General features: G+C 37.4%; 2 protein-coding genes and 1 long non-coding RNA gene across 7 annotated transcripts in view; 2 read left to right on the top strand and 1 right to left on the bottom strand.

Annotated features, from left to right (window-relative positions):
• Positions 1 to 630, bottom strand: part of LOC103155633 (uncharacterized) — a 92,759-nt gene extending 92,129 nt beyond the window's left edge. The window contains exon 1 of the mRNA XM_016663711.1: positions 485 to 630. The gene's annotated coding sequence lies outside the window, so the exon portion shown is untranslated. The remainder of the gene's footprint in view (positions 1 to 484) is intronic.
• Positions 1 to 1,754, top strand: part of LOC107833738 (uncharacterized) — a 14,810-nt gene extending 13,056 nt beyond the window's left edge. The window contains exon 3 of the long non-coding RNA XR_001659500.1: positions 1,668 to 1,754. This is a non-coding gene — a long non-coding RNA (uncharacterized LOC107833738). The remainder of the gene's footprint in view (positions 1 to 1,667) is intronic.
• The window catches only part of LOC103155609 (NACHT, LRR and PYD domains-containing protein 12-like), a 204,212-nt gene that overhangs the window by 40,756 nt on the left and 151,970 nt on the right, over positions 1 to 11,486 (top strand). For 2 of the 5 annotated variants that reach the window (XM_007577365.2, XM_016663693.1), the window contains exons 1-3: positions 4,922 to 5,027; positions 8,174 to 8,220; positions 8,950 to 9,231. The exons of 2 other annotated variants lie outside the window; for them this stretch is intronic. In XM_007577365.2, the coding sequence (XP_007577427.2) occupies positions 8,181 to 8,220; positions 8,950 to 9,231 (322 nt within the window). In that variant the 5' untranslated portion in view covers positions 4,922 to 5,027; positions 8,174 to 8,180. Of the gene's footprint in view, positions 1 to 4,920; positions 5,028 to 8,173; positions 8,221 to 8,949; positions 9,232 to 11,486 lie in introns of those variants that run through there. One more of the 5 variants, XM_016663698.1, reaches the window with a different exon arrangement.

Raw genomic sequence — 11,486 nt, 5'->3', positions numbered from 1 at the left:
GTTTCAATGTTGTTTCAATGTTGTTTCAATCATTCTGTGCTATCTGGGTAGTTTATAATATTGTAATCAGTTTATGTTTGATTTTAGTTTGATCATCTGAAACATTTAATAAAAAACAAAGTGTAGAACAAGAGCAGCAACATATCTAACTGCCTCATGAGCTCAGACGCATGTTTACTTATCAGTAAACAGCCATGTTTACTTATCAGTAAACATGGCTGTTTACTGATAAGTTTTATGGTTCAGTTGGAACCAAAACCTCCACAGCAACCTTTGTTTTGACAGACATCAGAGTAACTTTGTTCACCACAGAACCAGAAACAATCAAAACAAACACATTTATTTCTGCTGACACCAAACGATGTAAACAGAGCTGCAGCAGGGACAGGAAGAAAAGAAGAAAAAAACAATTCTGACTCTTTTCTCTTCATAGAGCAAAAAACTCACTGAGCTCCAGTGAAGTTTCAATAAAATGTAATTTTACCTTCAACTCTGAGACTTGATTTAATTCACTCGTTCTTCAGAGTTTCTCTTCTCTTCCTGCTATCAGTGAAGAATGAGACTCAGGAGCTTCTCCCTCCCTCACTTACAGGAAACCACTTTTCTCTGAGAACGTTGATGGAGCAAACGGGTAGTGGGGGCGACAGACCAGATAAGACCCATACCTTATTTGGAAATGGTGCCAATCCCCCCCGAACTGAGCGCACCCAGCAACCAAGGCGCTCAAACTTCTACAAATACCGTAAGTTTGAATCTAAGTAGATTTTTTTTAAACATATTTACTGAATTTTATAACAAAAAAACAAGTGGTAAGTGATACATTTGACATAAGATTCACATTAAACAACTTAGTCCCCAAAGTAATCAAATATAAATAATAAAGAAACAACAATAAAATAAACAACTCAACACTACATATTTCAGAAAACAAAAACAGAGAAATAAAGAAAAAAAACACACACAAAAAGATTCAGCTATCTGCACTGTTCTCTTAATTTCCGTTGTAGTGTTTCAGAAACTCGGTCAACGGTGACCATAATTCTTCAAATTTCTCTCCCTTTCCTCTGACAACAGTGAGTCGGTCCAGAGCCATGCATGACGTCATCTCCTTTACCCACATGTGGTTTGACAATCTGTCCATTTTTTTCCAGTGAAGAGATATTAATCTCCTGGCCTGCAGGAGTCCAAAGTTAATCAACTGTCTGGAACTAAAAACACAGTTCTCTGGATAAATACCTAAAACACACATTTTAGCCTCAGCAGGTACATTCACTCCAACAAACTTTGACAAAGTTTATGTAACTGATTTTGGACACACACAGTGAAAAGGAGTACCCCTTCCAACCAAACACTTACTGACCTCCATCCAGATGTCCTTCTTCTCCCTGTAAATTAGCCAGACTGAACAGCCTGCAGACAACTAGCTCCATAGAGCACATCTGTTAACGGTCGCTCTTTCTCTTTATTACAACTTGCACTTGTTACTGAACCAGGTTGATTTTAGTGACTCATCCGAGTCCCAAGGATGTTGTTTTAGTTTTGGGCTAAAAGCAACCTATAAAACATTTTCCATCTTTTCCTCCCCAGAATCAAACTTCATAGCTATTTTACAAACATCAAAGAACTTTAAGGTGACTCATTAATTGAATGTCCACAACATCTTTTAGAGTTTCTTAATGCTAATTATTTAATTAGTAAGGCAATTTTGCAAGGGTCAGTGCAGCTTAAATCAGTAGCAGAAATAATCAAATAAGTTAAATCAATCATCCTTCCCTAATGCTGACTTTGAGAACTAAAAATGGGAACCTTTGAGAGAGACGGACGGAGTTTGGCATTTTGAACCCCAGAACTGGCCTGATGATGAAGAAGGTGTTGCAGCAGCAGGAGGAGGAGGTTGATCGATGAGGGCAGACGTCCCTGCAGGTCTGATGAGCTTTCATTTTTGCTTCGATGCTGAGGTCACACAGGACTTGGGTACTGGCAGGAAGAGTACTGACTTAAAGCGGCAGGTCTCGGGTCTTAGGGTGACTTTCTCTTGTGCGTAGCGGTCCTCAGCCTCTTGTGTTGCGGCTCTGTAGCTCCCTTCTCCTCGTCTCATGATCTTTCTGGTCTGTTGAGATGTAGACGAGCTGGTCTCACAGAAGGAACACACCAGTTCTTCCTCTTTGCCTTTGTCCTTTATCTTTGTCTTTATCTTCATCTTTGTCTTGGTCTTTGTCTTTGGGGTCTGAACCCAGCTGATGAGAGAAGTTCGATTTGAAGCCACATGTTGCGGGACTAACGGGTTGGTCCCCATGTGCAGAACAGTCTTCGGCTCTGTGGCCCCTGAATTAAGCCCCCAAACACTCTGTGAGGCCTGGAAAATATTTAGTCAACTGATCTGATTGAACTTCAAAGTAAAGAGACACATTAATACAACTTTTTTTAGTTAGAAACTGAAATTGAAATAGTTTGTTACAACTGACCTAAAATGGTTTTTAATTATATCTTTTGATTAACCTTTAAATGGAGCAATTTTGATTATTGCTCCATTTAAAGGCGTTGTTAATTTTAGGGGCGCACCGATTGCTCACCGATTTTATGGCTGATCACCAATTTCAAAAAAATTGGTGATTCTGATTTTAGCTGATAGAATTTTATTTTTCTCTGAAATGTTGCTAAATGAAGCAAGAAAGTTGCTGAGTTAGCAACTGGTTCTGGCAGTTTTCCAGCAGTGCTTTAAGAAATAAAAAAAAACAAAAAAACAAGAGGAGCAACAAGAGGAAAACCTGTAAAAAGACAAAACTCATTGAGGAGGAAGAGAGGAAATCTGTGGACTGGTTAAAGCCGGTTCTGATCCACAGACAACCCAGCTAGCATTGAATGTCCTCCCGAATGGACGTTTTCCGGACTCAAAATTGACCACCATTAGACTTTCGGCGGCAGACTTTCAGTTGAATTTCCACCGAAAGTCGGCTGACAACATTCAGCCGACTTTCGCATTTTATTCAAAAATAAAAAGCTATATATGGTTCTGCTTGGTCCGTGGAAATGCTAATGTAGCAGCATTTGCTATGAACTAGTGAATTTATTTAGCTCCCACAGGGCTTTCATGTGGAACAGTTGTCTTCTATTTCCTATGGATTTTAATCCAATGTTGTAACAAATTAAAGAAGAAGAAAAGCCAAGCTGGGCCCACACTTACTGTTTTCACATAGTTGTCTTCTGTTTCCAAGACATATTAATCAAATGTAATAAATTGTAAAATCGATGACAGCCACTTAAAAACACTTGACAAAGAATGTATTAATTTTATAGTATCAACATTAAAGACTACCCACAGCAAAATATGATAAAGAATCATATTTATTTATACATGTGTAACAAAAAGACATTAATGAAGCCTTCTTAGAACAAAGTAAAGTAGCACAGTATAAATTTTAATACAATGGTTTTTTAGAAAAGACATTCACAATAATAAAAAATCAAAGCAAAGTCAGCATTTAGGAACCAACCACTGCTTAAAAATATAATTTTAAGAGATATTTACAACAGAACTGATTTCATGAGCGTTGACACATGCACAAAATAATAATAAAAAAACAAAACAAAAAACAAACCAGACAATCTTGAGCCTTCTTAAAACTCTTTTGGTGTTCTGAATCCGACCCTTGGTTCTTTGGTACAGCCCCTGAAAAACAGACAAAATATATATTTTAAACTGAGATGTGTATTATAGAGAAATACATGCAATCGTTTGAATCAGCTGTGCTGGAGTAGAGGCAGATCTAAAACATGCAGAGCAGGGGGGCCTGAGGACTGGAATTGAGAAGCACTGCTCTAAATGGAGAGTCTGGTGAATGAACCTGACTGGCCTGCACAGAGTCCTGACCTCAACCGGATAGAACACCTTAGGATGAATTAGAGTGAAGAATGAGAGCCAGGCCTTCTTGTCCAACATCAGTGTGTGACCTCACAAATATGCTTCTGGAAGAATAAGCACTAATAAACCTTGGACAGCCTTCCCAGAGGAGCTGAAGCTGTTCGAGGGTGGAGCAACATCATGTTGAACCCTATGGATCAGGAATGATGATCTCACCAAAGCTCATATGTGAGTGAAAGCAGGTGAGCGAATACTTTTGGCAGTATAGTAAATACTTTTACATTTTCCCATTCGTCTCAGCTGAGCTGCACCACAGACCGACTTTTACTAGAATTGCTGTGATTCTTCTCAAAAGTGGAGTAAAGTTATCTACAGCTTTAATAATAATAAATAAAGATTAATAAAGTAAAACCAACAAACTACTATGTTTACAAATATATTGTGTTTCAATATTATTCTAATCATGACTGGAATACAAAAGAAAAAAACTTGAAACCGTGGACATATTGTTCTTCTTTTTAGGTTTTATTTGCGGTTGGCAAAAAAACGTAAGGTAAGCATTACTGCCACCAACTGGTCAGTAGTGTGCACCACATGACTTAAAAAAAATAAAAACTATGTCCCAAGTTCTTGAAAAATTGTTTTAAAAAAATCAAATATAACCTGATATCCTCTGCTTCTTGAATCTTTCAGAAATAAGTCAACAATGTCAAATTAAATTTTTATATTACTACGGTTCATAATTAACTTGTTTCTCTGAATCCATTAATTCCTGCAATGTAAAATAAGATGCTCTATTGTCTCATCTTCCCCACAATCACTGATGTTTCCCTTTCAAAAACAATGAGCTCTTCAAAGCAGTCGTGAAATAATTATCTTTTCTCTCCTGTTTCTGTTCTTTCTCCAATTTTCTTTTAGATTTTATAAAACGACCATCCGTTCCTTTCTTCAACCTATAACTTTTGCCACTTCTTTCATTTGTTGTTCGTAAACCAACAAATGTTACTTTCTGTTAGCTGCAGTGAGATTCTCAGAGACACCCAGATGACTTCCTGTAAATGAAAAAGAAAGAAACTCTTGAGTTTCATGCTTCACCAGGTAGCAGGAAGAGAAGAGAAGCCCTGACGAACGAGTGAATTAAATCAAGTCTGTCTCAGAGTTGAAGGTAAAATCATATTTTACTGAAACTTCACTGCAGCTCAGTGAGTTTATCTCTCTATGAAGAGAAAAGAGTCAGAACTGTTTGATTCTCTGACAGATTTTTGTTCCAGAGTAACTTCCTGTTTACATCGTTTGGTGTCAGCAGCAATAAATGTGTTGATAATTGTTTCTGGTTCTTTGATGAACAAAGTTACTCTGATCTCTGTTACAACAAAGGTTACTGTGGAGGTTTTGATTCCAACTGAACCATTAAACTTCTTGCTTTAATTGAGTCAGAAAATGAGCAGACATGTTTGTAGTTCTTTACGTCTGAGATCAAGAGGCGGTTAGATCTCAGACTTTGTTTTTTATAATTCTTAAATGTTTCAGATGATCAAGCTAAAATAAAACATAAACTGATTATAATATTATGAACTAAGTTCAACCTTTTTTATTTGTGATGCTGCTTTAGTAAATTCAACATCCAAAAAGTTCTTTTTGGGGGGAATTGATGGATGAAATCACCCCCAGAAACTTTATTATTAGTATTGTTTTAAATCCGAATGAAAAATAATATTCACATCACATGTTAATATTATGCAGCTACAGTGTTTCACACAATCAGCTCCGTCAGAAAGCTGACCACAGCTGAACCGTTTCTTTCTTTATGACTGTCCATATTTAGAGCGGCCAACTGCTAGCAGTGCTGCTAATTCACGGCCATTGTGCTGCAAATGTTACTGTGTGTTTGTACCGCTGCTCCTGATTAAAGTCATAATTAAACTCCTCCATGCTGAGCAGTTTTCTGATAGCAGACGGCAAAAGCTAAAAGCTAAATGTTGTCTGCAGTTTTCAGTGACGTAAATCACGAGCCAATCAATGAATGCGATCAGCTGTCAGTGTAATTGTTTCAGTGCGGTACCCTGATCGGTCCCGTTAGTTCTACCAATGAAGTAGGTATGAAAATCTGAGAACAGCCGCTCCGGATCTGCTGACGGGAAACGAATCTGACCGAGGCGGACCGGGACAGAACCAGTCAGAGGCGGGTTAGTGGAAAAGCGCTATTAGTGTCCTCTGAGGTTCTGCTGTGAGGTCACGCTACTGTTAGCAGGTGATGCTGTCTCTCTGCTGTGTTACCAGGGTAACAACTGCTGGTCTGCTCCTCAGGTGATGCTGATGGTCAGACTGATGTTAAAAAGAGAAGTTCTCACTGATTCTTCTCCATGATCTGGGGCCACGTGTATAAAAGAGTGTTAAGCTTTCACACTAAAAATTGGTGTACGGACAATTATAGAAAAATGTGACGCACAAAAAATTCAGATGTATAAAGCCTTGTGCACGTGCATGCCTGTGCACCTATAAATCCCAATTTTCTGGAAATAGAGCGCAGCTGCTGGTTCGCCCTGTCACCACTCATAAATACATATTTAAATTAGAATAAATACCCGGAAGGCTGCCCCCACGTGAAGCAATGACCATGGCAACGCTCCTTGTAGTAGTATAAGTATTTATAATAATAATAATAATAATAATATCAATCAGTCAAGTTTATTTGTATAGCATATTTCAGCTACAAGGCAGTTCAAATTGCTTTACCTCATAAAAACGCACAAAAAAAATACCCAAGCATACCTGTGTTTGGGTAATAATTATACATTTTACTTAAAATGTGCTTTCAGGGCACATAAGGTCACCTCACAAAAAATAAAAATAATACATTTTAAAGAAAAACTCCAAACTGGAGAAAAATAAAAATAAAACGTAGAGGTCCAAATGTAAATGCTTGTTTGAGCAGCAGTTCAGGGAACGGTTCTGGTTCTGAGGGTGGAGGGAGTGGAGCGCTGACCAATAGGGACACGTCTTACATCGCTCGTCTTTAGGCCCAGGATGTTCATGTTTCCAGCAATAAAAACTCTCTGAGTTCAACCAAAAAAAGTAGCATCAGAAGTTGGAGAATCACAACCAAAGACTTCTGACAAATAAAAGTTTATGCTTTTATGCATTTTTCTCTTCATGAGTCGAAAATTATTTGAATAAAAATTTTATTTGTATTTTTTTCCAAAATAAAATCTTCCATTAAATCATTACAATTCCAAAAGTTTTGATGAAAAAAATATTTAAATTGAGATTAGTTTTTGTTTGAATAATATTGACACAAATTTACCTCCACAGTATTTTATTTTATTTGCATAAAATAAGAAATAAAATTTCAGTTCTAAACTCCCTACACCGGCTCCCTGTAGCTCAGAGAATAGACTTTAAAATACTGTTAGTTTATAAATCACTGAATGGCTTAGAACCACAATTCATTACAGATCTGCTCTTGTATTAACCGTCTGGACCTCTCAGGTCTTCTGGTTCTGGTTCTGGTTCTCTAAAAACTGCAAAACAACGGAAACACTGAATTCCTTTAAAGGGATCCAGGAACAGTTATAAAAAATATATACGTTATTTGGGAAATATTTATGTTAGATGTAAAAACTACTCAGCAATAATACTGTAGGTTATTTAGTTTTTTATAAATTTTAATAAAATATTGTCACACGAACGTCTCTTTGATGTTCATGCTGCAATGCATTCTGGGTAAATGACCCAACAATGTCAAATCAGAACCAGCAGGTTCTGGAGGTCAGAGACAGAAACATGGACTTTGTGTCCATAGCAGAAAAACTTCAGCTGAGGGAGAGGAGAACCTTCATCATGATGATGATGCAGAGAAACAGGGATTAATCTGCTCACCTGACAACTAAAGACCTGAGCAGGAAGCCAGACTCCTTTATGGAGGAGCTTTCTGCAGCTGATGCTCCCATCTAGTGGTGGCAGCAACACATGACAGTCAGAGAACAACAAGCTGGATTTAAAGATGTTTTCATTTCAGCCTGAAGGAAATAAAATCCTAGAATGATTAACAGTCAGTGCAGAAAATTAACAGGAATATTGTTCCTCATGAAGTAAAATGTGATAAATTAATGTTCATATAAATATATTTTTTTTATTGTCAGTCAATTCACATACTGATTTATTATGGCTTTCTAGTTACATAAATATTTTTTTTCTGCTGGGGAGCGTGTATTAATCTGGTATATTTAGTTTCCATCCAAAGTTCATAAGAACAAAGTAAATTATGTATGAAATAAAGTCTCACCATAATAAATCCTTCATATTTTCCAGATAAAAGATGGCGCGGCAGCAGGAAGTACAGCAGGAAGTGGATTTCGGTAAGTGATCAGAAGCAGAAATGAAGAATCTTAAAAAAACAAACTGACAAATCACAGCCTGTGTTGCTGCCATGTGATGAAGCTCAGCCTCAGTGTCTTTATTGTTTTCATGCTTCCTGTTCAGTGAAGCTCTGGTGGAAACATTGTGAGTTTCTATGAAACCTGAAGGTAAAAAGTGAAGAACAGGCCAGCAGCTTTGATACTTCAGGAATATTTACTATAATTAATTTATCCAGTAATCACATCACATATTACTAATTTATTATCTCAGATATAAAGACTTGCTGTGTCTTTTATTCCAACATTTGGTGACAGAGATGCTAAAGCTTAGAGACGGAGATGAAGACCTGATGATGATGGTAAAGACAGAGAAGTGATGAAAATGTTTGTTGATCATTCAATATTTTCATCATAATATTCGCCAATAATATCAGAGTTTTCTGTTTCCCTAAAATAGTGCAGCTCCATATTTAGAAGGTGTTTCTTTTATTGTTCTTCCTGCAGTGAGGAAAGAAAGTGATGAACCAGAAGCTTCATTTGGTCTCATGTAGACAGAATCAGTGGTCGTCACTCAGATATGAGGCAGAAACACAACAGCAGGTTTAGACCTGAGGAGCTGATCAACAGACTCTGAATCTCTGGATGGAGCAACATGAATAGTTGATCTTCATCACGTTTTTCTCTCAGACATCAATTTGAATGAATCCTGTTTCTGATTTCTGCCTGCAGAGAAAAAACTTTTCAAGGTTCGCCCTGAGTTTGTGAAGAGAGTTTCTGAGGAAAATCTGATTCAGCTCCTCGATGGCCTTGAAACCGATGGTGTGTTTAATCTTTTGGAGAAACGGGCAAAACTTGAAGAGAATCAAAGCACAGCGAACAAGGCCCGGGAGACCATCGATGCTGTGAGGATGAAAGGACAGACAGCCAGTGAAATGATGATCAAACGTCTTCAACACATAGATCCAACTCTGTCCAACCAGCTGGGTTTGTCCTCTGACTCCACTGCTAAAGGTGAGACACGCAGTTCATTAAAGCTACTTCTGAAGAATGGGTCCTCTATTGTCTTTGATGAAACTCTAAATGATAAATATTCTCCAAATATTTCCTGACTTCAAAATTTGTCACCACAGAGAAAAAGTTAAATATATTAACCTGCTTGATATTTGATGACACGATGGATTCTCAGTTCAGCCTGTTGAATATTAATTAAACCAAATGAAAATTAAATGCAACTGAATCTGTCATTATCATTGTAAAAATTGACAGAGATTTTTTGATGCAAAATGACAATGCTGAACTTTAACCCATATACCAAAGCCTCTATATGGCTTAATCCCAAACGTTATGTTAGTAAATCCTTGATTCTCAGGAAACTCTAGGTCCGAAGAGGAATTTTGATTCTTGGAGATCCATATGAAGGGGGGATCCTTAAGTAAAAATAAAATTTCAGCTCCCAGAAAATCAATTCTGGAGGTACCTAAACTTTGCCACTTACTACATGAAATTTATGGATCTCCATCTACACCCACTGCAACTGTAGATTATGTTTCCCATTTTAGGAAAATCTCAGAGTTATACCATGTAGTGTCTAAATATTACTCCATTTTGGTAAAGGATATAGGCAAAGGGCTCCCTGCTTTACTATCAGCCTGGGAAGTTGATGTTGGTTCGACTTTCACATATCAGGAATAGAAAATGATACTTTATAGTATTAAACAAATGTCTAGGGAATATGAAACAAGATAAGTACAATTCAAATGACTTCATAGAACATATTGGTCACCACATAGATTACATAGAGAAAGTCTTATACAGTCACCTAAATGCCAGATTGAGACAGGCCCACTGATCCATATGGAATTGCCCTGAAACTCAAGATTTCTGATATGTGATTTACAAATATGTTAAATCAATTATACAATAAGATATTCAGTTTTCTCCCCTTAAACATTTGCCATCTAACACTGCAGAATGGGTCCAGACTGCATTAATGTTGGGGCTTAAACTGATTGTCTCTCGGTGGAAGGCCACCTCTATCCCACTATTACTTTCTGGCTTAATCGACTTGACAGATTAGCTGCACTAGAGCAACTTTCATACAGATTACTAAATAAAATGGAGCTCTTCCACCTTAATTGGGACCCATACTTATTCAGACTGCAGGGGCCCAATTAAAGGTCGTGGTGGTGGGGGCATGAGGCCCCAGTGGGGTTTGATTTGACCGTGATGAGTGGGCTATGTAGAATGCCCCACATAAATAAAAGCTGACCAACCTGTGCTACTTAATTTACTTTTTATATGAACAGGGTTGCCCCCATTTATTTATTTAATGTTCTTAATTTCCCTTCCTTTTTCTAATGTTGCCTACTATTTAGTGTTGGTTCGCCATTGCTCGGTTACTATGCTGATGTAATTGCTGGTGGATATCGCTTGTACAGAGAATGGACTGTGTTGTAATAAAAATTTAATAAAATGTTAATCAGAAAAAAAATATATAGCAATCCCATCACTAAGCTATATTTTGTCCCTCCACTGGTTTGACCAAAATGTTTCATCTGCTGTAAGTTTCCTGAAGAACAGAAGGACAGTGCTCTTTCATTTTTTAAGAATAAAATAGTTGCTATTCATTTTATAGAATCAAAGGCAATAAAAATTGAGAGGAAGTGTAAGTTCGGGCAAGCAGACAGAAGAATGATCAATGGCATTGCCCAGACATGTTTGAGTTGGAGGCTTTCCCTGCAGACTGGTGTATTCAGATGTCGTTCAACATCTGCTGGACTTTCCTCAGGATGTTCTGAGTCTGTGGTTGCAGTGCCATCCTGTACACTGTGAACAGTGTCCCCTTCATTTATTTCCCCGTTTAGTGCCATCCTGTACGCTGGGTCCTCCACCTTCAGGATGAAGGTGGAGGACACCAAGACCAGTGATGTTGTTGGAGTGGAGCTGGATTCTGACAGAGAGAACGGTCCTGTCAAAGGTCATTCTGGATAACGAGTCTCATCAACTTCATGATGTGATGGTCGGTTACAAAAGCACCTTTAGGCAGAGACTCATTGCACAAAAATGAACCACAGGAAATCATTCCTGCATGTAACCATAAGATTATACAATGCCCAACTCAGAGTGTCTTTAAATTTAAGTTCATTCTGGACTCATTATATATTTATTCATATATTAACAAATTTCCATGTGCCTGCTTTATTTATTTATTTATTTATTTATTTATTTATTTATTTATTTATTTATTTATTTATTTATTTATTTAT

Source organism: Poecilia formosa, unplaced genomic scaffold (assembly GCF_000485575.1).
Source record: "Poecilia formosa unplaced genomic scaffold, Poecilia_formosa-5.1.2 Scaffold438, whole genome shotgun sequence".
Lineage (NCBI taxonomy): Eukaryota > Metazoa > Chordata > Actinopteri > Cyprinodontiformes > Poeciliidae > Poecilia > Poecilia formosa.
The sequence above is the reverse complement of the archived record's forward strand: the minus strand, read 5'-3'. Positions and strand labels throughout refer to the sequence as shown.